Source organism: Thamnophis sirtalis, unplaced genomic scaffold, assembly GCF_051295495.1.
Source record: "Thamnophis sirtalis isolate CommonGarterSnake01/CBP01778 unplaced genomic scaffold, rThaSir2_p1.2 scaffold_8, whole genome shotgun sequence".
Classification (NCBI taxonomy): domain Eukaryota; kingdom Metazoa; phylum Chordata; class Lepidosauria; order Squamata; family Natricidae; genus Thamnophis; species Thamnophis sirtalis.
The window spans coordinates 19553498-19579656 of record NW_028261388.1 but is presented as its reverse complement, the minus strand read 5'-3'; the positions used below and the strand labels follow the sequence as shown (position 1 = coordinate 19579656).

At 36.7% G+C, this 26159-nt stretch overlaps 1 protein-coding gene across 4 annotated transcripts in view; it reads right to left on the bottom strand.

Moving 5' to 3' along the window:
* Positions 1 to 26159, bottom strand: part of ZC3H12C (zinc finger CCCH-type containing 12C) — a 44650-nt gene that overhangs the window by 16656 nt on the left and 1835 nt on the right. For 2 of the 4 annotated variants that reach the window (XM_087721193.1, XM_014059965.2), the window contains one exon: positions 4587 to 5339. In XM_087721193.1, coding sequence (XP_087577319.1) covers positions 4587 to 5272 — 686 coding nt within the window. In that variant the 5' untranslated portion in view covers positions 5273 to 5339. Of the gene's footprint in view, positions 1 to 4586; positions 5340 to 8404; positions 9373 to 12207; positions 12303 to 26159 lie in introns of those variants that run through there. The other 2 variants (XM_014059967.2, XM_087721192.1) reach the window with 2 other exon arrangements.

Sequence of the window (26159 nt, the reverse complement as noted above, 5' to 3'; positions counted from 1 at the left end):
TGCAACCATCTGCCAGTAAAAATGGAACTCAGGAGAGCTGTACGTGGTCCTTGCAAGTTTCATTTTCAGCTGGGACAGCCTCCTGCAACCCTCTGCCAGTGAAAACGGAGCTCAGGAAGGCTGTACACAGAGGCACTGCAGGTCAGTCCTTCGCTGTTTCCAGGATGGCCCTGCAGGACAGATCTAAACAACCCGTGGGCTGCATCTGGCCCCCCGGGGCCTTGAGTTTGACATCCCTGATCTAGAAAATGCCTGGATAAAGTGGGGATTTTGCTTTTTCTTTCTCAATACCTTGTAAAAAAGGCTTGGCTTAGAAAAATGAAGTAAAGCAAAGTTGTCTAGAGAACACATTAAAAATGTGATTAAATTAAGCAACCTATGGTTAAAGAAAGGGAGTTAAGGAATTTCAAGGAAGCTCTGTAAATAAATGTATATTAGATTGTTAAGCTAGGCATGTAATTAAGGCATGCACAGACACACTAGAGATAATTACATATTTCAAATACAAACAAATTATTTACTTTGTTCGCACTACAGCAATAAACATTACTTTAGTTGGAAGAACATTTGTTTGGATTAGTTTCTGTTCCTTTTCTATATCCAACAGTTGTTCTGCACACAGTTTCAACCATTATGGAAATGTTTCAAGCTTGGAATGAAATGTTTTGAACTGGACAGAGGTATTTTCAAGCTCAAAAATGCTTCCAGAATGACTGACAACACTTCATTTCAAACTTGAAAGTGTTTCAAATTTATAAAGTCTGCAGTCCACTGTTAGCATTATATTTGCTGTATGTTCCATTTGAGGGGAAAGGTTGGTTTATTTTATTATTATTTGAGCTTTCAATTATATTTACTGCTTATTGTCTGCTAATAGGAGTTTTAACAAGATTATATATTATCATACATATTTGCTGAATGATTCAACAAGCCCATTTAACATTTTGATCCTGTCATGGAGGTTAAGAAAGCATTTTGCTGTAGTTCTGATTGATTGAGTTGGGGTTGACTCATAGCAACCAAATAAATGTGCTATGTGGTAATTAATTTTTACACTGGTCCTTTACGTCTTCCACCTATTGTCACTATAACAAGTCCATCCACTTTGCTTCTGGTCTTCCTATTCCTTGTTTCTTCCACCTTTCACATTATCAGAATTTTCTCTAGAGAGCTATGTTTTCACATAATGGGTCTGAAGTATGATAATTGAGCCTAGTTATTTGTCCCTTGAGTGAGAACTCTGGACTAACTGCTCAATGATCCACTTGGTTTATTTTTGTGGTATTCTCAGAAGTTTTCTCCAACACCAAAGTTCACAAGTGTCAATATCTTTCTATTCAGCTCTTTCACCCCAACCTTTACTTTCATAAAATGTCATATGCACAATTTTGATGTTTGTAAATACATATACATCATGGTATCTGAAATCCTTCATTACCAGATACTAATCTTAGGCATATTTGACTACTTGTTCCTTTATCCTATCCTAAAACACAGAGGTTATGTTCCACTTCAATAGTTTCATTGTCAGTTCTAACAATGGTTGTTGTACTAATTGTCATCAGTTGGTCTTCTTTATATTTTAGTTTATATTTTTCCACTGTGTTCCTTGACTTTTATTTCTAAAGGTCTGTAGATAATTTGCATTTTTCACTATCAGAATAGTGACATGAAGAACGCTTGCAGAAACTGGGTATGTCTAGTTTAGGGGAAACATGATAGCAGTGTTCCAATATCTCAGGGCTCTCCACAAAGAAGAGGAAGTCAAGCTATTCTCCAAAGCACCTGATGGTAGGACAAGAAGCAATGGGTGAAACTGATCAAGGAGAGAACAACTTAGAACTGAGGAGAAATTTCCTGACAGAACAATTAATCAATGGAACAGCTTGCCTCCAGAAGCTGTGAAAGCCCCAACACTGGAAGTCTTTAAGAAGATGTTGGATAGCCATCTGTCTGAAATGGTATAGGGTTTCCTGCCTAGGCAGGGGGTTGGACTAGAAGACCTCCAAAGTCCCTTCCAACTCTGCTATTGTATTGTATTGTATTGTATTGTATTGTATTGTACATCAGGATAGCACAGGTTATGGAGACTTCTTTGTCCAATTCTAAATCACTCTCATCTTCTTCCAGTCCATCTTGCCTTGTATATACAGGGCGGGGCATAACCTTTTCCTAGGGGGTCACAGCAAGATCGACAGCAGTTTACAACTTCCGCGACACCTCATTTTAAAGCCCATAAAAAACTGAATTGAATGAGCTATTAAATGTTAAATTTGTTTCGGTTGAAACTTTGAGAATGAATTTCGAAACTGTGTTGAAAAATCTGGAAAATCGAACGGAACTGTTTGAAGATTTGTTGTGTTCTTATCCACCTCGTTTGAATGCTGTTCGAAGGGCTAATGGTGGTCATACTGACTATTAAATCGTGTCAATAAACTCAGTTTTTGATGGGCTTTCGAATGGTGTATGAATTATTTGTGTTGTTATTACAAGTGTTGCTGTGACCCCCTAGGAAAAGGTTATGCCCCGCCCTGTACTTTGGCACATAAGTTGAATAAAAAAGGGGAGTGTATACAGCTTTGTCTCATTCCTTTCCCAACTTGGAGCTACTTTATTTCATTATGTACTGTTTGTACTATGGCTTCCTGACCTGTATATAGGTTTCATATGAGGATGACGTATTCTGGGCTTCCCAATTCTCTAAAGCTTGACGCAATCAGCATAATCTTTAATCAATGAAGCATATATTGATTTATTTTGGTATTCTTTGGCTTTTTCAATTATACAGCATGTATCAACAAGCCTTTTCTAAAGCCAACTTGAATATCTAGCATCTCCTTTGCCACATAGGCCATTAATCTGTGTTGGATGATTCTAAGCATTATTTTGCTAGCATGTGAAATGCTTATCTCACTCTGTTCATGTATAAACACTGACCACAATGGTCTTGCTTCCTATAGAGTTCCCTATAATATATTCAGCTATGTATTTAATGTATTTTTTCAGTTGAGCGAGACTGAAAAGGTGCAATTGCTTACAGAAGATCCCTATAAATGAAAGTTCCTAAGGGTAAGAAGCTAGAGCGAGCTTGCCTTGATATTATCAGAATAGACCCAAAGCCACATAAGGCTTTTAACTATAATCTTAACATGTATCTGGAAGTCTTAGAGCCAAGGTGGCGCAGTGGTTAAATGCAGCACTGCAGGCTACTGCTAGATCAGCAGGTCAGCGGTTCAAATCTCACCGGCTCAGGGTTGACTCAGCCTTCCATCCTTCCGAGGTGGGTAAAATGAGGACCCAGATTGTTGGGGGCAATATGCTGACTCTCTGTAAACCGCTTAGAGAGGCCTGAAAGGCCTATGAAGCGGTATATAAGTCTACTGCTATTGCTATTGCTAATGGCAACTAATTGAAGGATGTTACTTGAACGGCTATATTCTAGAGTAATTGAACTTTCTGGATTATTTTCAAAGATAGAGCAAGTTGCAATAATCTAAACTGGAGATGACCAAGGGATAAATAGTTAAATTTTAAATTAAATTGCAAATTGCATTCTTTTTGTTTAGAACATTATTACCAGGATTTCAGAAGAATATACGATACTAATTAAAAAACCAAAGATGCAAAGGCGGCCTTTTGATAAGGGTCTGCGGACAGTGATTTCTAATTATTGTTTGGAAGAATCCCCTATTAAAACACTGCAGATAAAGTCTGCTCCTTATCTGGGATCAGCTGCCCCATCAAAACTAGAAGTGCATATAAAAAAGCAATGATGGTTTTAAGGTGTTGGCCCAGAAATCAGTAGACTGTAAGCTCTGGTCCCGATTTACGTATGAAAAACCAGCTGGGTGACTTGGAGCAGCCATATTCTTTCAACCCAACTCACTTCACAGGAGTGGCGTGGTAGGAAAAACAGGAGGAGGAAGGAAGACTGAGATGTTTGATACCCTGAGTTGTATAAGAAAAAAAAGTGTTGTTGTTTTTTAAAAACAAAACTCAAATAGGGTTTGTTTTGAACAATGATTTAAATTTTTCATAATGTCTGAAACGGACCAATGGACTATAGTTAAAATGGCAATGCTATGAAATATAAACCTGTATTTTCTGTACACAATCATTTTCCCCAATATATAAATTAACTTGCACCTCCCTACGTCAGTAAAATAAATTGGTCAGAATATTTAATATAGGATTACTTAGTTTCAAAAAGCACATTAAAATACTTTAATGTGGGTGTAAAAAAACAAACTGCAACTTTGGAAGCATTTGTGGTTGAGGGTTAAGGATGCTGCATATCCTCCCATTTTCTCCCACAAGAAAATACCTGTCTAGTGGCTGCTGCTATGGAGATTTGTGCATCCTTAACACTCTGTATCAGAGTTGCTGAAGAATTCACAATATGCTTCTATAGTATTGCTCTTGGAATGCTGAATTTTCAAAAGAAGTCTTCAAATGGTGATACCTTTTATCCAAGTAAATATTGGCTTACTCCATTCAATGGTAGAAACCTGTTTCAGTGGTCCATAAATACAATTGTGTGCACGCAATAAAATAATACATAAAAACAACACTGTACTGCAACGTACCTCATTGCCACATTGCTGCCATCAATAACTATTGGTCTCAGGTTGTCACCATCCACAATCACATCCTCCTGAAGGGGAGAGTCAGATCTCTGAGAGTCAACAGAAGATGCTTCTCGCATAACACTTGTGTTAATAGAACTTACACTCTGATCTGCCTCGGTTTTATTTCCAAGTTTGACCAATTCCCCCAATATATCATTGATTAAAGCATCAGTACCAAGTTTATTCAGCACAAGTTGAACTTGCTCTTCTGAGTAACCTAACTTAAGTGCAAAGTCAAGTTTGGTTTGATATTCTTTCACCATATCAGGAGGCTTTTTCATTTCTTTACTTCCTATCTGAACTTCCTCTAACTTAATGTCTTGTAAAATTTCATTGCGCTTTAGTATATGTGGTTCTAAAGATAGATACGTCTGTCTGTGATCCTTAGATAAGGAGCATGGTTCTGTTCTAATTTTAGTTGCTTTTCCCAATTCATTAACAGAATTTATATTTTTCTCAGAATCCCGACTAAAGGTTCCGGTTTCTTCAGACAGTTCTTTCTTAGGATCCTCCTTTCTAGAATTAATTTTATCCATAGTTGGTTTTTCTATCATTGACCAAGGTGCTATTGCACTTATTTGAGTCACTGATGTATCCTCATAGAGGTGCCCAAGGTCATGCTTCAAGTGATCCTTCAAGCCCATGAAGCTGCTGCTGCATGTGGTTGACTCCACTTTGTTGGTTTTTCTGTGTACAAAGTATCCGATAGTCCTAAGAAAGAAAGAATAAAGTTAAAACTGATTTTTAAAATGTACTCTGCAATGTTCATTTATTTTGTTTCTTTCTAATATTGGATCCAAATTTTCTTTTGATCACCTCATTATGAAATGCCTGGCATGCCCTGCATGCAAATATGACTTTGAGAAGCTTCTGAAATGAATATGTATTCAAAGTATAAAGCAATTTATGAGACTGAATGTCTACAAAATCAGAAAGAAAAAAAATAGAAACATTTCCTCTAATCCAGGGGTGTCAAGCTCGATTTCATTGAATGCTGCATCAGGGTTGTGTTTAACCTTGGGGGTCAGGTGGGCGTGGCCAGCTCGACTTCACTCATGTCAGGGGCACCTGTGGTGGCCCAAGTGCTCTGCCAGCGAAAACAGAGCTTCGGAAGGCCGCAAGCTCCATTTTTGCTGGCAGAAGCACCGCGGGCCAGTCCTTCACTCTTTCCAGGGTAGCCCCGCGGGCCAGATTAAAGTACCTTGCAGGCCGGATTCAACCCCTGGGCCTTGAGTTTGACACCCCTGCTCTAATCTATAAGTAGCAGCAAGCATAAAGGAAGCCCCTCCAATACGATGTTTCTAAATTAGTTTCCATATACATAAAACAATACTGTACATAGGGGAAATGGTTATATTTAGCATAAAAGGATGGAGGAAACTGAAAACAATACAGATTACTGGATTGGTAGTGAAAATAGAAAGATCTACTTCAGGCACTCCTTTTCCCCTCAACAAGTGTCCAACATTATCACATCTAATGACAACAGCCATCTGTTTGGTATAGGGCATCCTCAGAAGCCTAAATCTGTGGATTGGGACCAAGGGACAAAAGAAATGATTTTTGTCCCCTCTCTCAAAAAACATTTTAAAATTAATCCTAGATTATTTATAATATACTTTTGGATACATGGTTTTTCCAAAGCCTCAGAGTAACAGCAAAAGTTTTAATTTTGCAGCTTAAACTGTTCAGTCTGGAAATACAGGTATCATGTGTAATGTTAGAAATTTAAACTGAATTGTTCAGTATACAACAGTATATTTGAATACAGTAAATTGATTGTGTAAATTAGATGGTCAAAAGTTCATAATTTATTCTCACTGATCTATTTTTCTCCAATATTTTTCCTTTTCTTTGCCCAGCTGTTAAAAATTAATTTCTAATGTTATTTGTAATTAGATTTTTTCCTTGATGTTTATTATTATAAAACTTAACTGGATTGCATAGATCATTTTAGTCTCTTTTCAGAAAGTCTGCTTGCTTTCTCTCCATTTTATTTCAAGGATGCAAGACTACAACAATATCAGTATTGACAATTAAGACAGAAAAAGGCTTAAGTTTATTAACATAACCTTTTGGTTCATCCAAACAATGCTACAGGCCAAATACATGGTTAATTCAGAAAGTAAAACTAAACAACGTGTTGATTTTCTAACTGCTGCAATTCACTCAAAGTCCATTGCCCCTGATAACAGTATAAAAGAATACAATTTAAACCAACACTTTGGCGGCCTTCATAAAACTACCACTAAAATGTACCTTAGAAAAAGAGATGGAAAACTATGTTGCTTAGCAACTAGCTTTCCGTTGCTAGGATGCACTCCTTTAACAAGCTATCATGAATGCTAGCAGAGTGCAGGAATAATTTGGTATGAACAAAGCCTATAAAAAAAGAAGGGGACTTAAGTGCGTCTGGTATATCCTTGGAGAACAATGCAGCTGCCAAATGAATCTGGAAGCTCCGACATCATTGTTCCATAAACCCTGCAAGCTGCTCTGATTGAAGGAAATTATTTAACAGGCAACACTTTTAAACTGAACTAAAAAGTTCAGATTGGCTCCTGTATTGCAGTAGTTAATAGTTAATACGTCGAGGTAATGGACCGCTCTCCAACTGCATGCATTATGCCAGGGTACTTGTCTTGTACTGAAATATTTATTTTCTTGAAGCAACAGCCATCAATTTCAACTGGATTTTGGTAAGACTGGGCTCCACTTACACACTGTCATACAACATAGACATAATCAGAATGCAATTTCTTGTCTAATTTAGAGCTGAATTTTTAAAAAGGAAGCCGGAAAAGCCCACTTACTTTCAAAATTATTTTAGCTAAAGATTATTATATAACATATGAAAACTATAAATAAATCGAATTTACAAAATTGGCCACTTCTAACAAAATATGAGAAGAAATTCCAGTGTTGAGAGTTGAATACGTGCACACTGAATATAAACTAAGCCGCAGTAGATGGTATCTGCCAAAAGAACTTTTCTTGCAAAAATGCTTATTCACAAGCATTATGTAGAAATCCACTACAAAGGATACCTAAAAATAAAAAAATAAAAACGAGGAAAAGGACAAAACGACTAATGTAATTATTTTTTAGTTAAAAACACCACAAACCCCATATGGTTACTTGTAAAAAGTTCCATCGATTCAGTGAGATTTACTAAAGAGTAAATGCACAGAAGACCGCATCCTTAAGATAATTTTTCTTTGGATCCTCTATAACATCCCAGAAACACTCTCATATTTCAAATCTATAGATTTTATCGCTTCATGGAAAGTGGCAACAATGACTTCATTTCTGTTTAAAGTTATGTCCCACCACACCAGCATTTCAACTCAGTACTGCTTCCTCTACTTCACCCACCCGGAAACAATCCCATTATGGTATAGATAGGGTTGAAAAAGATTGACTGTCCCCGTGACCTGTCAAAACCGCGGTCCACTAAAGCGCGCCTGATCAAAGCGCGTACGTGACGTCATCAGCAGCGCGACAAATAAAATTAAAAATAAATTAAATTAAAATTAAAATAAAATTAAAGCAAGCCGATTCACATAAAGGTAAGGGTTAGGTTTAGGGTTAGGGTTAGGTTAAGAGTTAGGGTTAGGTTTAGGGTTACGTTAAGTGTTAGGGTTAGGTTTAGGGTTAGGTTAAGGGTTAGCGTTAGGTTTAGTGTTAGGTTAAGGGTTAGGTTTAGGGTTAGGCTTAGGTTTAGGGTTAGGTTTGGGGGGGTTAGGGTAAGGTTTTCGCGTTAATTTTAAATTTACCGCTCACAGCGTGCCGTTTTCATCGCGCTGTGATGACGTCACGTATGCGCTTTCGTCAAGCGCGCTTTAGTCTACCGCGGATTTGTGGTGGAACCGACTGTCCCACAGTCACCAAGTGAGCTTCCACAGTCGGCATGCACTTGAACTTCAGTCTTCTTGGTTCTTCTTTAGCACTTTAATAATTGTGCTTATTGGTTCCTATGAAATGTTTAGAGTTGCAGTTAAATGTAGAAGACTTTGGAGATAACATCTGCTGCGTTGCATAGTACAAATAAACTAGAGGCACATCAATTTTCTTTAAGTAACAAATAAATGCAGCTACTTGTATTTCGCAATGTAAAAATCATACTTAATGTTTTAAATAATGTATGGAAAGGGGTCTTACTAAAGTATGATGAAATCCAAACAAGAATTTACATGAGTTCCGCTTATTATTTTTATCCAATACACATAGATCATATCTTTTATGAAAATTTCTGCCTTGAGGCCAAATAAAAAAAAATCACTAATATGATTGTCAGCATTTTACAGCATTTGGATTGTAAGCTAAATTTTGCAACTGTTTTCAATAGCAAGACTATCATGAACATATCTTGAAAGAGATGTTACATGGCCAAGAGATCTGAATTTTCAATAAGGTTACAATTAGAATATAAGACAAGTAACGTAAATATTGAAACACTGTGAGTTACAAATCAAAATAATGAATACAGTATGTAACATGCATCTCCTAGAGGACTTTTTAAGGATTTAATTACTCATGTATTTCAGAGAATACTGCAGACAACAGTCCTCATGCTAACAAAGGAAAGATGTCCACTTGAACAGATTGGTTAATGCTCTGGGGCAACAGATGTCTACTGGAACCGCGGGAGATCAGCAACTGGTGGCCTGCCCATCTTCTGAAAACTTTCAATAGACTTATGCATATGCTCACACAATAGGGCATGTGGTAGAAATGCAAACCTCTTTTTAACCCATTCAGTGCCTCCATTTCTTTCCAACTGAACCCTTTTTTTCCCTATTCCCATCTTGATACTTGAGCACAAATTATAGAAAGCAAATCAAAACTCCCAGAGTTAACATAACACAAGCTATTCAGCACTCTCAGAACATTAATGTCAAACTATCCTTTGACTTTAATGGAGTTGGATTGTGTCCTTTATAACAGATTCGGAAATCATGCTAACTTGAATTGATCCCTTAAAACAACTGATCTGACATCTTTCCCTTGGGTCATTTGTTTGTCTACCAAACAAATGACCCAGGTTTGTTAGCTATTTAATCTCAGGCTGCTAAATGCTATTCAACATTACACCAGCTGTTGTGAGATTTGCACTATTATCCATTTCTATAACATTTCTTTACATAAATGTGCAAGATTTAAATAAGACTTTTCAAAATATTGTTTGAAGTTATCGTTTGTAGAAAGTTTCTTTTCCGCTGATATTGCACTTTAAATTCAAACTGCAAAAGAGTAAATTGCTAAATCAAGTTTCATCTCTTGCCTAAAGATAAATGCTTACCTTCTGGCCAACACAAATATAACAAGCACCTTTTGCAGCAGTTCCAAAAGTACTCCTTAATACAACTTCAGCTTCAAACTTCCAGGCAGGCACACAGAACAATGAATGGTTGGCCAGATGGAATAGGTTTTTGCTTAACCTATTACTGAGCAGAAGAACCACCAATCACAGTGCAGGGAAGGCTCACAATTAGTTGGCCAGGCAGATGCAAGGGCAAACTCTCCACCCTACGTCAGGTTTGGAGATTTCTAAGAGAAGCAAGCTGATGTCATTCTTAGGTCTGCCCCTGGCAGCATGTGTAATAATAAGGGGTGTGCTACAACAATGGCCCATACAAAAGAGACTAGCAGGCAGCTGCTGTATGAGAGCCGGAGTCATTAGAGAACAGCCTGCCAACAAAAAACACCTGGCCTAAACAGACTTCAGCTTTTCCTCATTGTTTCTAATTCATAAAACAAAGAAAAGGAATTATTTCTGAGTGGTAAAAGTTGCAAGGAGTCTTCAAAACCAAACCAACCCTCACCCCAAAACAAACAAAAAAAAACCACATACCCTTGTCACAAATAACATTCACTTCTAGTGAAGAGAAATGGTGCTGGAGAGGCGGTGTGCTTTTTACCTGCATTCTCTTCCAGGTTTAAAGTGGAAAATCAAACAGGGGCAATTAAAAAAAGTATAGAAAGGCATCAACACAATTTGCCAAACGGCCATTTGTTACCTTTGTTAATGTGTTGGAATAGTTTTTTTAAAAAAAATCATCGTTTTTGTCCATGTACCACAACCTCTGTCGAACAAATACGTTTAGGTAGAATAAAACGAGACATTGTTGGTTGACCTTTTGGGGGGGGGGGGAAATATGTTTATTCAGAAGTTTCTAATACCATCTGAAAGGAAACAGAAGTCAGCCATGGTTTGAAGAATGGAAAGAGTCGTGATAATATCTTCTTATAAATGAACATTTTTGAACGAAATATATGTTTCCAATGAAACTATTGGCCACCATTTCACTATTTATTGCTTTAATGAGAGCCTGTTTTTCAATCTTAACAAAATTCAAAGCATGGCATTTAATCTTAACTATAGTCAAATCCGGTAGCCCAAATTCAGAAGAACCCCATAAGTTTAATATGAAAACTTATCTTACTGGATTGAAAAAAAAAATCAAATGCAATAACTAAAATTTCTCTACTATTCTGAAAACTGACCTTCTACAGAAATAACCATTTGCCTCTTTCTGCTAGCAGATAAAATCAGTGTAGTAAGCGTAACAATGTACCAGAGAACATGAAGAGTTATGAATTGGAACATTAGTTTTTCTAAACATCCATAACTGGAACCCATAATGCTTTTATTGACATATGATTATAACAACAAATGATGATGCACCACTGCATCTAATTCTTTTGAGAATGGCATTAAGCAAATGGACATGGATAGAAATCAACCATCCCAAAATATATTTAAAATATTTTACTTTCAGGCTTTCACTGATATTTTAAGGGTTCAAAAACAGGAGACATCACCTCCCAATTTCTGCTACTGTAAACACAAAGAAAGAATGGAAACTACCTCAAAACACAGCAGGACGCCTGATCTCCAGCACTGGATTAAGCTGCTTTGCAAACAGTGAATAAAGGCAGCGATCTGAAAAAGCTAATCAGTCCCTGCTGCGATATTTAGACTGCCACAGTTACGACTATTGGATAATGTTAAGCATGTTAAAATTATCTATCGGTGAAATGGAGGATCAAAATCTGTTTTAGGGCGCTGCAAATTGTACCTGGCAGAATCTACATGATGATGTAGAAGCACTTTTCAGATAACTCCAGAACTGCTTATTTTGGTAGGGATGGGTAATATGCTTGTAATCTTCATCTAACACAAACATTTCTTGATCTGTATTGTAAACAGCATATTTGCATAACCGCAAGCACATATCCACAAATGCTAAAACAGCATAGAAACCCCAAATCCAAATGCTTTCTACAATCCTAATAAAACTAATGATCATACTATTTAAAACGTAAACGCTAAAACACTAAATTCAGATTGCGCCTGCAAAATAATTGCCACCCTTTAAAACCAAGCTGTTTCACAATGCAGATGTGAGTTGGTACCCTCCTGGTTTCTTAAAACAATTCATTTCATAATGTGGGAGTGGAAACTGAGAAGGCATTTCCTTGATTTCCCACCCTTCATTCTCTTGGGAGGACAGAATCTGAAGTCACCCAAGATGGTTGAAGGAGAGATCTGGCAGATAACTCAGCAACAACCTACCTGGAACTTTATTGGTTAATATCATCCTGGGAACTGTACTCAGAAATCTTTTTGTCACCCAATACAGAACCTGCAAGAGTTGCATTGTGTTGTTGAAGCAGCTGTCACCTGCCAATAAGTGGCAGCCCTAAGGAAGAGTATAGTACAGAAGCTTAACCTCAAGAAGACAAGATATGCTTCACTGGCATTAAGGTCTGCTCCTACAAAAAGTGTTAAAATTGATTTACTAATAAAAGGCGGACAAAGTCACAGTCTTTAACCCCTGATCAAGCAGTGGTCTTCAGCTACAACTTTGTCCATAAGGCACAGAATAAACTGTGCCGTGTCAGTATCCACCTCAGTATAAATCTTACATCTGATAATGTTAATGTCATGCAAAATAGGTAAGTGTCTTTCTTTTAAAACAGCATTTGGAAATGCCTATTTGCCTTCTTTAAACAAAAGGAGCTAACTTATTTGTTTAAGTCTCTAAAAAGCATTAGATCAAAATCCAGTTTGCTATTTCTTGTTCACATAATTCTAATATTTATTTATTTAGTATATTAAGTAGGCGTGCTTTTATACCACTCTCTGAAGTATTCTAAATTAATAATAGAAAAAGTTAGACATTGTGAAAGTTACTGGAATTGGTCAAGGTTATTTTTTTTTAAAATATCATTCATGCATCTGTAAAGCATTTGTTTTGAATGTTAAACTAATATTCTAGACTGCATTCAGTAAGTAACAAAGACAATAAAATATATGGACAGAAAGTAATGTACATTTCTTGTGACACTGATGACAATGAGCACTGACATTACATTGATCAGAAATAAAAAGTACACTTTAGTTCTCCATTAAAGTTTTCAGATCCAGGAACTTAAGCAGTCTAACTATTATCCACTGCTATATTTATAACACAGTGATGACATTTAAACAGTTGCTTCAGGTCATGGAAATGTGGCCTGAGAATATAATTTCTACAATTTTAAGGCTTTTGCCTTGAGAGACCAGATTTTCCTGCCAAAACCAGAAAAATCTGAGTTCATTACTGAATACTAATATTTGACTTAGGTTTTTTTTAAAGAAAAATTCAATGGTTATAACTAAATCCCAAGTAATATAGTACTTGAAAATGCTACTCAATCTATTAAATAGAACCTCTTACTGATTACTTCTCTATGTTTTAATGATATTTCTTGTTTTAGTGATGTTTCTTCACTACTATATTAGGTTCCATATACTGTAATTCTGAATCTCAGCCTTAAGATTGTTTATTCAATGTCAGGTAATCTGTTAAAATTACTCACAACTGTCAGACACCTTTAACAAAAAGCATTTTGGTTATAGAAGTGAACAAGATGAATAAAAATCAATTATTATTTTTTTAAAAACAATTTTAATGCTAAGGTTTAGTTAATTTTTTTTAAAATGTTTCATAAAAATAAACAAATATAATTTCTAATTAAATCATTCTGCATGCTAATATGAAGGCGGGTCACTACATTCTATTTAGAAAGTTCAAGAACAAAAATCAATGAGAACAGAGCACATTCCAACAGTTTTGAAGATTTGGAAAACAAATTTCTAGTCATAAAGCATATTTTCTTCTGACTAAAATCTAACTATAGCAAGAATACCATAAATGGAACCCATTTGGGAATATTTTCCTATATAGTAGAATAGAATAGAATAGCAACATTGGAAGGGATCTTGGAGGTCTTCTAGTCCAGTGTTTTTCAACCTTTTTTGTGCAAAGGCACACTTTTTTCATGAAAAAAATCACGAGGCACACCACCATTAGAAAATGTTTAAAAAATTTAACTCTGTGCCTATAGGTTGTAATTCCCCCACATTAGGTGCAGTATAGTTCCCCCACAAACATACAGCCTTCAGCCATACAGTGTATTACTGAAGGCTGTATGCCTGTGTACTGCCCCACTTCGGTGCTCGGAACACCGAAGGAGACGCGCCGCTGGTAACACCAAGTTGACAGCGCGTGTTCTCCTCGCTGCTCCGGTCCTCCGCGATTGTTGCTATGGGTGCACGCATGGGTCGTCAGTGACGTCCCTGCGTGCGCTACCTCCTGGCGGTCCCCGCGTTTTTAAAGTAAACGCGGGGCCGCAGGGACTTAATAGAGGCATCCCTGTGTCCCGAAAGCAACTTTCGGGACACAGAGATGTCCCGAGGCAAAAACACCCAGCAGGTGTTTTTCCCACGGCACACCTTACACTATGTCACGGCACACTAGTGTGCCGCGGCACAGTGGTTGAAAAACACTGTTCTAGTCCAACCCCCTGCTCAGGCAGGAAACCCTATACCATTCAGATAATGGAAATCAAGAAATCAGGAAATTTCTTTTTAGTTCTAAGTTGCTTCTCTCCTTGATTAGTTTTCACCCATTGCTTCTTGTCCTGCTCTAGGGTGATTTGGAGAATAGTTTGACTCCCTCTTCTTTGTGGCAACCCCTTATATATCAGAACACTGCTATCATGTCACTCCTAGTCCTTCTTTTCATTAAACTAGACAACCACAATTCCAGCAACTGTTTTTATGTTTTAGCCTCCAGTCTCCTAATCATCTTTGTTGCTCTTCTCTGTACTCTTTCTAGAGTCTCCACATCTTTTTTACATTGTGGTGACTAAAACCGGATGCAGTATTCCAAGTGTGGCATTACCAATTGTTAATAAAGTAATATTAACACACTTCATGTGATCTTGATTCTATCCTTCTGTTAATGTAGCCTAGAACTGTGTTGGAAGACTAACCCTAACCCTAACCCTAACCCAGTACTCGCGGATAAAACAGGCATGACTTGTGTGTAAAAGCAAAATGCAAATAATGCATATATAAACACAAGACCTGATTGCCAAATAAAGTATATTTGTTCCTCTTTTGAAAATGTCAAAAGGAGCATGTTCAATCATGGAGGATTGTCCTCCTCACTGATATACTTTTTCCCTTGTACCTTCTCCAGTCTTTTTCTTAAGAGATTTCTCAAGAAGCTTATTAATTCTTGGGTTTGAACAAAACTTATTCATTATAATTTAATAAAGATAAATAAAACAGGCAGATATTCATCTTAATGTCAATTTTCTTCAATGCAATATGCACAATTCAATTAATTTCTCTTACATAGGTGGCCTAAGGTATCATTTGGATACCTTTTCATAAGTCTGATATCAATGCTCCATCTACATATTCACATAGTATGCCAGTAAAAGACACAGAAAGAAACTCCTTCAAGTCAATATACAGATAACATTTTAATTAAAAAGGGGGAAATTATACCAACATTAATGCAAAGCACTATTTTTAATATCTCAATCTATTTTTGTATGATTGAGACTGTGACTAATTGGCACGGTGCCAAAATATTGTTCATGCAAAAGAGTAAACGTTGCTGGGAAATTGTTGAATGAAGAGATTAAGGAACTACTTAGAAATATGCAAATAATTTAGAGGAAAAATTGTTATCTGGGGATGTGGAACAACAATTCCACTGCATGTTTTTATCAATCAACCAAAGGAGAAAGCGTTTTCCTTATTAATAAAAAAGATATACCAGGAAACCCATGCACTGATAATGCTTTATAAGTAGCAGTAAAAGCTGCCCCAGAACCAACAGAATTTCTTCTTTTCTTGAACATTTGCAGCATTATCTGGACGGTGATTGCTCAATTAAATGCAATGCTCCAAAACCAGACAATGCAAAATACCTCCACAGTAATTGCTTTAATTAATTCTCTGATAAGATTTCCAGTGGAACACATCCGTAAATTGTTTGAATTCCCACATTACAAATTGGCCTATTTAGACAGCAATTTATTAACAAAATGCAAACAAATAAATGCCCTGACGAAGTCAATGTTATTAATATGGAGTTATATGCACATATTAAACATCTGATAGTATCTTAAAGCCCATGACCCTGGCACTGAAAAATGTGAAATGTTTTTTTTTTAATTTCCATGAAGTCTAGAAAGAAATGAGGCAACCTTGAAAACAGAAATAAATAATGACAAAGTTAAGGTATAAGCAATATTTTTGGAACAAGCATTGTCTTCAGCTTTTTTTTACATTATTCTCAATACTCAGTGTCAAGATCAAATTATTGAAGAAGCTCAGCATGCTGTGGTTACCTGTCAAACATTCTTCCATAATACCAGTTACTTAAAAAAATAATCAAGAAAAGCTTGAGTCATTCAAAATTCATGCTGATCGAATTAGTTACGCTAGAAACATAGTAGGATACTTAATATTTGAATTCACTGAAATAGTAATATCACAACAACATTTGCTCCTTTGGATGGTATAAAACGAGTATTATCTTCCTACAGCATAATTCATTTACAATTATGAAGCATAATGATTTGGCTTGTATAAAAAGGTGACAAAAGATGATCATGTGATCCCGGGACATGTAACTGTCATAAATACGAATCAGTTGCTAAGTGTCTGAATTTGAGCACGTGACCACAGGAATGTTGCAATGGTCATAAGTGTGAAAAATGGTCATAAGTTACTTTTTGTAATCTTGAATGGTCATTAAATGAACTATTGTCAATCATGGACTACCGGTATCAGTATCTCTATGCTTTGGCAGATCCGCAATATTAATATCACATATCTACATCTTCAGTTTGTGATCTATTTTATAAGAAACTGTCTACCATGGACCTCACTCCATTAAGAGGTCCATAAAGGAGGCATGCATAAGTGCACCAGCTTGTCTACCGTCCTGTCTTACTGTCCTCATTTACCTGTATTTACTTCCTTTGTTCATGTTTATGTTCATGCCTAGACTTTTTATCTTGTACATGTTTGACAAATAAATTAAATAAATAATAAATTTGAGATCATCTATTTCAAAGTTTATGTTTAACAGCTAATGTCAAATATTGAATCTAGGCACAATGGCATCAAATTCAAAATTAATTCTTATTGACGATATTGGTCTGATTATCGTTCAGGCATGCAACAAAACGAACATTTCCGTGGACAAAAATAGCTGAAAGCCTCGTGATATTTATCAAGTAAACCTTCCCTGAGATTAAGTTATGCAGCTGCATAATTGTCTTAAGAATTAGATATTAGAACTGTAAAGATGCAAGCAGAATTAAACAGTTTTTTTTAAAAGGAAGAAAAATACATTCCTAAAAAAGCAGCAGCCACTGAATTACAGATTGTAATTATTTCACAATAAACAAAACGAGTTACTGGCACTGCAAAATTGACATTCAAATCTAATTCAATATTATGCTGCTCTCAATGATTAAAACAGACTGCCTCTAAGGAGACAGCCCACTGCCCACTGCCTTTTTGGTTCAATGCAGGGAACTGGATTTTCTATTACTTAAGTTTTCATCAACAAGCCCTGAGGCCAAATTGCAACTTAACCCTTATGATAATCCTCTGAGAAGAAAAGTGAAGAACACTCTTCTTCTTTATATGCATTGAACTTAAATTTATAAAGGGTAAGCAAGTTAATAATGCGAATCTTTAAATAATTTGTTTTTGTTTACTAGCATCTCTGAGAAAACACTTCAGAGAAAGAGCTAGCTCTTCTTGTAAGGAGGCATCTTCTCTTGGTTACAATATTTTTTTGCAAATGAGCCCTAATGAAGGCCTAGAACCCAGAACCTTGATCCCATATGCAAAAAACTGAGTAATAGAAATAAGGCTACCATTGCTACTCTAGAATTGCTATGCATTAACTCTTTAATCTACTAAATCTATAAAACTGCATTCAACCAAATCAAAATTTAAATGTCTAAATTATGTGCCTAGTTTTAATAATTTACATGAAACAAAGTGAAATATAATTTAACTCTGCAGTTTTACACATGAAATTCTATACTCAAGGTGACTTAAAGCTCAATCGTGACTCCCCCCACAACTGATGTCTAATGCTTGCATTAAAATGGCTCAAACCCATGTATGATTCGATGTGACGCGCTACGAAAATGTTAAGATTTACAATTTGATGTTTCAAAATTCCTAGGATATGTAATGATCTCTTCATGAATTAATATTTTATTTTATGTCCTCAGGCTAGGTAAAATCTATGTACACATATTCAATACATACAGCAACGATCACTTTAGTGACTAGTTTACTAGCTCTTATTTATAAGATAAGGTTTACAGCCGAACTCTATCCTTTTTGCTAATATCTGGACTACATTCTAAGCAAGCATGAAACAAATTGCAGCCTTAAATGTCAACTAATCTTATTTATTATGTTTACATGTCTACAAAGACAGCCAAATAAAAATACACCTTTTGGTTTCTAATACATTTCTGCATGACTTCAAACATAATAATTTGGACTAGGCTATGGCATCAATGTTTAGTTCAAGGCAATATGTGTTACTCATTGTAATTACCTACAATATGCACTATTCAGAAGCTAAACAGAAAACAAAATGGGAAATAATTTAAATTAATAAATTTCTAAGACTGTTCCGAAAGCTGCATTTTAAAATTTAGTTTACCATAACTAATTTCTTTATTTGCTGACTTCCTCTGAGGTTTGTTTGGGATTAGTTAAATCCTTTCCAGTGAAAGAACATTTGTTCATTTTTCAAATCAAGCATTTATTCTGAATTCCTAGCATATCTTTCTGGTATAGATAGAGTGGTCAGTGTTAAAACTTCAAATAGCTGTTGAGGTACACCTGAAAATTTTGGGTATGTATTTGTGCATGTATATACACAACATACACATTATCAATTTTTTTTATCAATGGAAATGATTCAGATTTAAGTAAAGCCTTAAATAAAGCATGTGATGTAAAACAAGTTATAATAGTTGCTATAGCTAAAATAGCTATGAATGAGAAATTACAATAAATGACTATTGATTAGTTTTTTGCAGTGTTAGCAATTTCTATTAAAGAAAATATTCTAACGTACAAAAGCTCAGTCAATTCATGCAGGTTGACAAAATATATTCTGATATTACCTTCATACAAAAAATTAACAATAAATTATTGCAGATTTTCTCTGGTAGTTGTTCTTTTTCCTCATACATAAAAAGATATAAACCACATATTTTACAATAGAATGAAACTATACACAAAAATTAGAGGGGTATCTCTAAAGTGTTTTTTTTCTCTTTGAATCTGCCATTTCGATGCAACTTGTATTTCCTACAAATTTTATGTATATATATCTCTAGACAGGAGTATTTGGGCATACCGGGGGTTGTAATTCTAAATAGATACCTTTCACCCTGGCTTGGCTGATAAGGAGTCGAACTCTGTGGATTAGTAATTAACACATCTGCCTAAGATGCAATACAGCACAGGTTTGATTCCCAGTAAGGGTATGGCTAGCTGATGAGAGCTAAATAGCTTGAAATAGATCTATACTAGTCTCCCTTTATTTATTTATCAGCACAAATACAACATATATATATATATATATATATATATATATATATATATATATATATATATATATATATATATATATATATATATATATATATATATATATATATATATATATATATATATATATATATATATAAAGTCACAACCCCTGGTATGCCCAAATATGGGAGGAAGGTCACACTTCCACACTTCCCCTCTAAATATAACACACACACACACACACACACATATATATATATATGTATATGTATATGTATATTTGTGCTGATAAAAATCTAATATATATATGTATGTGTGTTTTTTTTATTTGTGCTGATAAATAAATAAAGGAAGACTAGTATAGATCTATTTCAAGCTATTTAGCTCTCATCAGCTAGCCATACCCTTACTGGGATTTGAACCTGGGCTATGGCTAGCTGATGAGAGCTAAATAGCTTGAAATAGATCTATACTAGTCTCCCTTTATTTATTTATCAGCACAAATAAAAAAAACACAAATATAACAAAGGCAACAGTAAAAATATTGGGTTTCTGTCATGATGGACTCTTGTGACGAGCCGATTGACAGATGATGGAGGCAGTTAGCTTCCTCCCATAACTGGGGCTTACCAGGGGTTGTAAAAATCATATATATATAGTCTACTCCTGGAAACACCAAACCTGAAGTAGTCTGAAGCCGCCTGAAGATGACGAATGAGACTTCGTCGAAACGTCGCCAAGACATCTCCAATTCTACGCGGGAGAAAACCCGAACAACTAGAGACAGACAGACAGACATACATACATACATACATACATACATACATACATACATACATACATATATATATATATATGAAGCTTGATATGCCTTGTCTATGAAAAAAAGTATTCAATGCAAAGATATGCAATGAAAAATGTTCAATTATTATTTTTGTGCATGTATGAAAATACTATTAAACTAAATATAACTTCTCAAAAGCTAAAAGAAATATAAAATTGATTGTGCATTTAAAGAATCCTGATAAACAACAAAACTGTCAGTCATCCCTCCTGACTCAATCCAGTGAATCACTCACTTATTGTAAAGAAGATTCAGGTAATCCTCGACTGATGACAACAATTGAGCCAAAAAGTTGTTGCTAAAGGAGTTTTACCCCATTTATGCCTTTTATTGCCACCGTTGCGCAACTGTTAAATTGGAAACATGGTTGTTAAGTGAATGTGGCTTCCCCATTGACATTGTCAAAAGGTTACCAAAAGTAATCACAAGCCCCGGAACACTGCAACCATCATAAATACGAGTCAGGGATCAAGCGTCTGAATTTTGATCACAAGACATGTGGATGCTCCAATGGTTGAAAGTGTGAAAAACAGTCACAAGGTCACCTTTTTCAATGTCGTTGTAACTTCGATCACCAAATGAATCTTTGTAAGTTGAGGACTACCTGTACAACATTTTCCCTTTCACCAGCATTACTATGCTATATTTACATATTGATGATGCACCTGGAGAACTTTTCACTGTCAGCAATGGGAATCCTTATTCCTTCCACATCAAGCAGAGCAGGTTTCACCTAGGATACTACAGTGGTTCCATACCGATAATTCATTCTCTGAAATTCTATTATGCTGAACTTCAGTGGTTCTCAACCTGTGGTCCGTGGACCCCTGGGGTTCACAATGGTGTCACGGGGGGGGGGGTCGGTGAAAGCTTGAAGAAATGTTAGATTTAAATCTTGAGTTACGTCTTGGAGGACTGTGGCCACAGACTGTGGCCACAAAAGGTATTTAAAAGGAGACTGTGGTGAGGAAAAGGTTGAGAACCATGGTCATAGACAATATAACTTTGGGAAAACACCACCAAATAGGCTAACCGCTTATCTGATGGTTATGCTTGTATAATCTTTGCTTGTATTGGTTTTTATTATATGCCAATCTCGCCCTCACTGGCATCATTCTTCTACCTACTTAGTGGCTTCCTCGAAGCAGGCCAGGAGGAAATTAGGCATTTGATAAAACTCTGCTGAATGTGAAGATGATGATACAGGAATTAAATCATTCAATTTGGCAACCACAACAAGAAGGCAATTTTATAGGAAATAAAAAGGTTAAAAGTTTTTTTTTAAAAAAAAAACCCTTGAGAACCGCTACCTATGTAAAGTATGACTCCCAAAGCACACTGTTGCAAACAAACCACTTCTTCTCCAAGTCTAAAGTAGCATCTCTGAAAGACTGGAGGCAAGGGTTTTGAAGGCTTTATCTCACATAAGTAGTCTTTGTGAGCATGCATAGCTGCTTCACTTTTCTGGTAGCCCCAGTGGAAGTAGAACCTGTCTTTGCACATGCATGCAGAAACAACAGGGAAAAATCAGTAGCACACTAAGCTTCCTGGAAGATGCAACTGCTATAATACTATGAGGAAGCGAGCTCCGATTGTACCAATGTAGCCCAGAAAATGTTCTTTGGACTGCTTTCTATAATTATATTATGAATCAGTTTCATTATCCCATGGAACAGAAAGAGATAAATGGATTGAAGATAGGAGAAATCACATTCCCCCTTTTGCTTTAGAGAGAAGATTTACGTCTATTTTATCCATAGTAACTTAAAAAGCATATTGTAAACAATGCTAAAAATCAGAGACACAAGGCAAAGAAGGTAAACATAGAAAAGATGGAACAGGATACTATTTCAGAGATTAATGTTGCTGTACAACAGGGGTGTCAAACTCAAGGCCCGGGGGTCAGATCTGGCACACGGGATGCTTAGCCCTGGCCCATGGGGCAACCCTAGAAGCAGCAAAGAACTGGCCTGTGGTGCCTCTGCTAGCAAAAATGGAGCTCGGGAAGGCTGTGCGTGGCCCTCCCAGGCTCCATTTTTGGCTGCAATGATTTCCTGCTTCCCTCTACCAGGGAAAATGGAGCTCGGGGGGGGGGGGGCGTAGCCCCCTGTGGTCCATTTCCCCTGGCAGAGGGTGGCAGGAGTCTGTCACTGCTGAAAATGGAGCTCGGGAGCCCATTTTTGCTAGCAGAGTGCTCGGACCATCACAGATGCCCCCCGACATGAGTGACATCAAGCTGGCCATGCCCACCCTGGCCCCCAAGGTCAAACACAAACCCTAATGCGGCCCTCAATGAAATCGAGTTTGACACCACTTCTGTACAACAATGGGCTGAACTTCAGCCAGCCCAACTTGCTATTCTGAGTGAACAACCATACAATTATATGTGATATTAGATGAGCTTCTTACATATGAAAGAATGATATTGTTGTCTAGTCTAACATCATACTTCCGCAAACTATGTATTGCTACTTAAACATGTAACAGCTCGTCTGTAAATACTTAACAGTAAAAATGATGTTCAGGCAAATTTAGTAGCTTACACATGTCAAGCCCGGTTAGAGAGCACAAACAGTCTAGAAATCAGGGGTCTCCAACCTTGGCAACTTTAAGACTTGTGGACTTCAACTCCGAGAGTCCCTCAGACAGCTTTGCTCGTTGAGGAATTCTGGGAGTTGAAGTTCACAAGTCTTAAAGTTGCCAAGGTTGGAGAGCCCTGTTCTAGATCAATCTACTAGATAGATTCTCTGTTATCTGTTTTGATTACAACAAATCATCTACCGTATTTTTCAGAGTATAAGACGGATCTTTTTCCCTCAAAAAAGAGGCTGAAAATCTGGGTGCATCTTATACACTGAATACAGCATTTTTTTGGCTCCTGAAATCTTGTCCCCTTTGCAAAATGGCCATGCAGACCATGTAGGAGGCTTTCAGAGAGCTCCTGGGTGCTGGGGAGGGCAGAAAAGAGTGAAAAATGGACTGTTCTTTTGCTCAATTTTGCCCCCCCCCCAGCCCCCAGGAGCACTCTATAAGCCTCCTACAGGCTATGCAGGCAATTTTTTGACAAAAAACAGGCAGTTTTTTGCTCATTTTGGGGGGGGGGCACCCCCCAGGAGCACTCTGCAAGCCTCCTAAAGGCTATTCATGCCTCTTTTTTTAAAAAAAACGGGCCCATTTTCATGAAAAACGGGCCATTTTGGGGAGGTCTGCAACAACTTTTTTTTTAATTTGCCTCTTCAAAACCTTGGTGCATCTTATACTCCGGTGCATCTTATACTCCAAAAAATATGGTAAGTAGTACGTTGGCTGTTTAAATGAACTGATTTTTTAAAGAGCATTTTTGTCTCTGGTTTCTATTTGAATTTATTAGAAATGTTTTTAACATCAAAATTGACCACTTACAGCAACAATGAACTACAAGATTTCAAAGTAAATAATAAAGGAAGAAAAACCCAGTTGACTATTTTTAATGTACAGCAAGAAATAAAACAATAAGGGTGCATAATACTTGCTAATTAAACAACTAAAAAAAATTTCTCCCTTTTTACAACCCTGTAATCGCTTAATTCGGGGAAGAGTCGTGGTGACTGGATGCAGCTGAGCATTTAAAGGATGCCCTTCCTAATGCCACATGTAGTTCTCAACAGAGAAAAGAAAGAGAGAAAGAAACATCTGCCGCTATATAGGATTGAACTCTCAACCTTCCTAGTGGGAGGCAAGTGTTCTCACCACCAGGCCACTGCACCACTCTACTTACTAATTTAACAACTAAAATCTATGAATTCCACTTACAGAGACAAAACAGATGATGCATAAAAACATAATAAAACTTAATGAGTAATTTTTAGAATTACTGATAATTGACAACAATAATCATGAAGTCAATAAATTTCAAATGCATAGTGAAAAGCAGCTATTTTTAGTTTATTAAAAACTATCCCAAACATTTTAGGCACACAAATAAATCAAGAGAAAACTTTTTAAATAAACTGTAGATATTTATTTTTAAATAGCTACAGTACATGCAGAGAATTTTGGAAGATATTACCAACTGAAAATTGTAAGAACGTTTTCCAGAAAATATAATTAGTATTTTATTAGAATTTTTGTCAATATGCTAATAGAGCCAGCTTGGTGCACTGGTTAAGGCACGGGCGTCAAACTCCATTTCATCACGTGACCTATGGTGACGTATCGTGACATTTTTTGCCTTTGTGGAGCCAGGGTGGGCATGGCCTGCGTATGACGCATCCGGCCGCCAGTTTGACAGGCTTGGGCTAAAGGCATCAAACTGGGAAATCATGAGTTCTAGTATCACCTTAGGTATAAAGCCATGGTGACCTTTGGCCTTTCTTTACCTATAGGAAGGAGGCAATGGCAAACCATGTTTGAAAAACCTTGCCAAGAAAACTGCAGGGACTTCTCCAGACAGTCTTCAAGAATTGGACATGACTGAATGGAAGAATATGAAACCTTCCTACGACTGATTTTATCTACAGTATTATTCAGATATTAATAGAATATTGTATAGGTACGGAACTTACACTACCAATTTCCACTGTTAAGCAAGGTAGCTCAGTTGCTAAGTGAGTTGTGCTCCATTATATGACCTTTTCTGCTACAGTTAAGCAAATCACTGAAGTTAAGTGAATCACATTAAGTTAAGGAAATCTGACTTTCTTCATTGACTTTGCTTGTCAGAAGCAAAGTAAGTTGAGGACTGGCTGTTTATGTGACATAATTTGTGGTTTATGTGACGTAATTTGTGTTTTGAAATCAAAGCCTAAACTAGGGGTGTCAAACTCAAGGCCCAGGGCCCAGATCTGGCCCACAAGGTGCTTAGATCTGACCTGTGAGGCTACCCTGGAAACAGCAAAGGACTAGCCCACGGTGCCTCAGCCAGCAAAAATGGAGCTTGAGAGGACCACATGCAGTGGCCCTTTTTGCCAGCAAAGGGCTGCAGGAGACCGTCACAGCTGAAAATGGAGCCGGGGGCCCCCGAGCTCCGTTTTCACTGGCAGAGTGCTAGCAAAACAAACTACTAGCAAAAGGGAATCCCCCCCCCAGACCTGCTCGGGCCACCACAGTTGACCAAACACAAGTGATGGTGAGCTGGCCACACCCATCATGGCCATGCCCAGCAACACCCCCCCCACACACCGAGGTCAGTCACAACCCTGATGTGGCCCTCAATAAAATCGATTTTGACACCCCTGCTCTAAACAATCTCCACTATCCATTCCACTTTGCTATTTGGACATCAGTGGGATTAATGTCTCCTGGAAGGGGGAATAATCAATCATATTTGAGCCATAATTTGTTTCCAATTTGTTGGAAAAGCATTGGCCATCTTCACATACTTCACTATGATATAAGCCAAAGTTTATAAAGCATTCACTTTTCCTGAGTTTATTCAACACACTAAACCAAAACCAATCAAACCAGATAATGGTTATAACACACTTTGTTAATATTTCTTAACTTTTCACAGGATCAAAGCCATGGTATAATAGTGGGCAGCATGTTGCATGAATTAACCTTAAAAAAAAAACTATCAAGATCCAAATTCTTCCTTAGTTATAAATCCACAGGATGACCTTGAGCAAATTACTTGCTGAAATTATTTTCTATTTGCATTTTGGCACAAGAATGTCTATAATGATTACATATTATCAAAATTATCATATATACTGCATACCTTTAGGTACATCATGGACTAGTTCACCCCACAATATAAAGTTAAAGATCCATT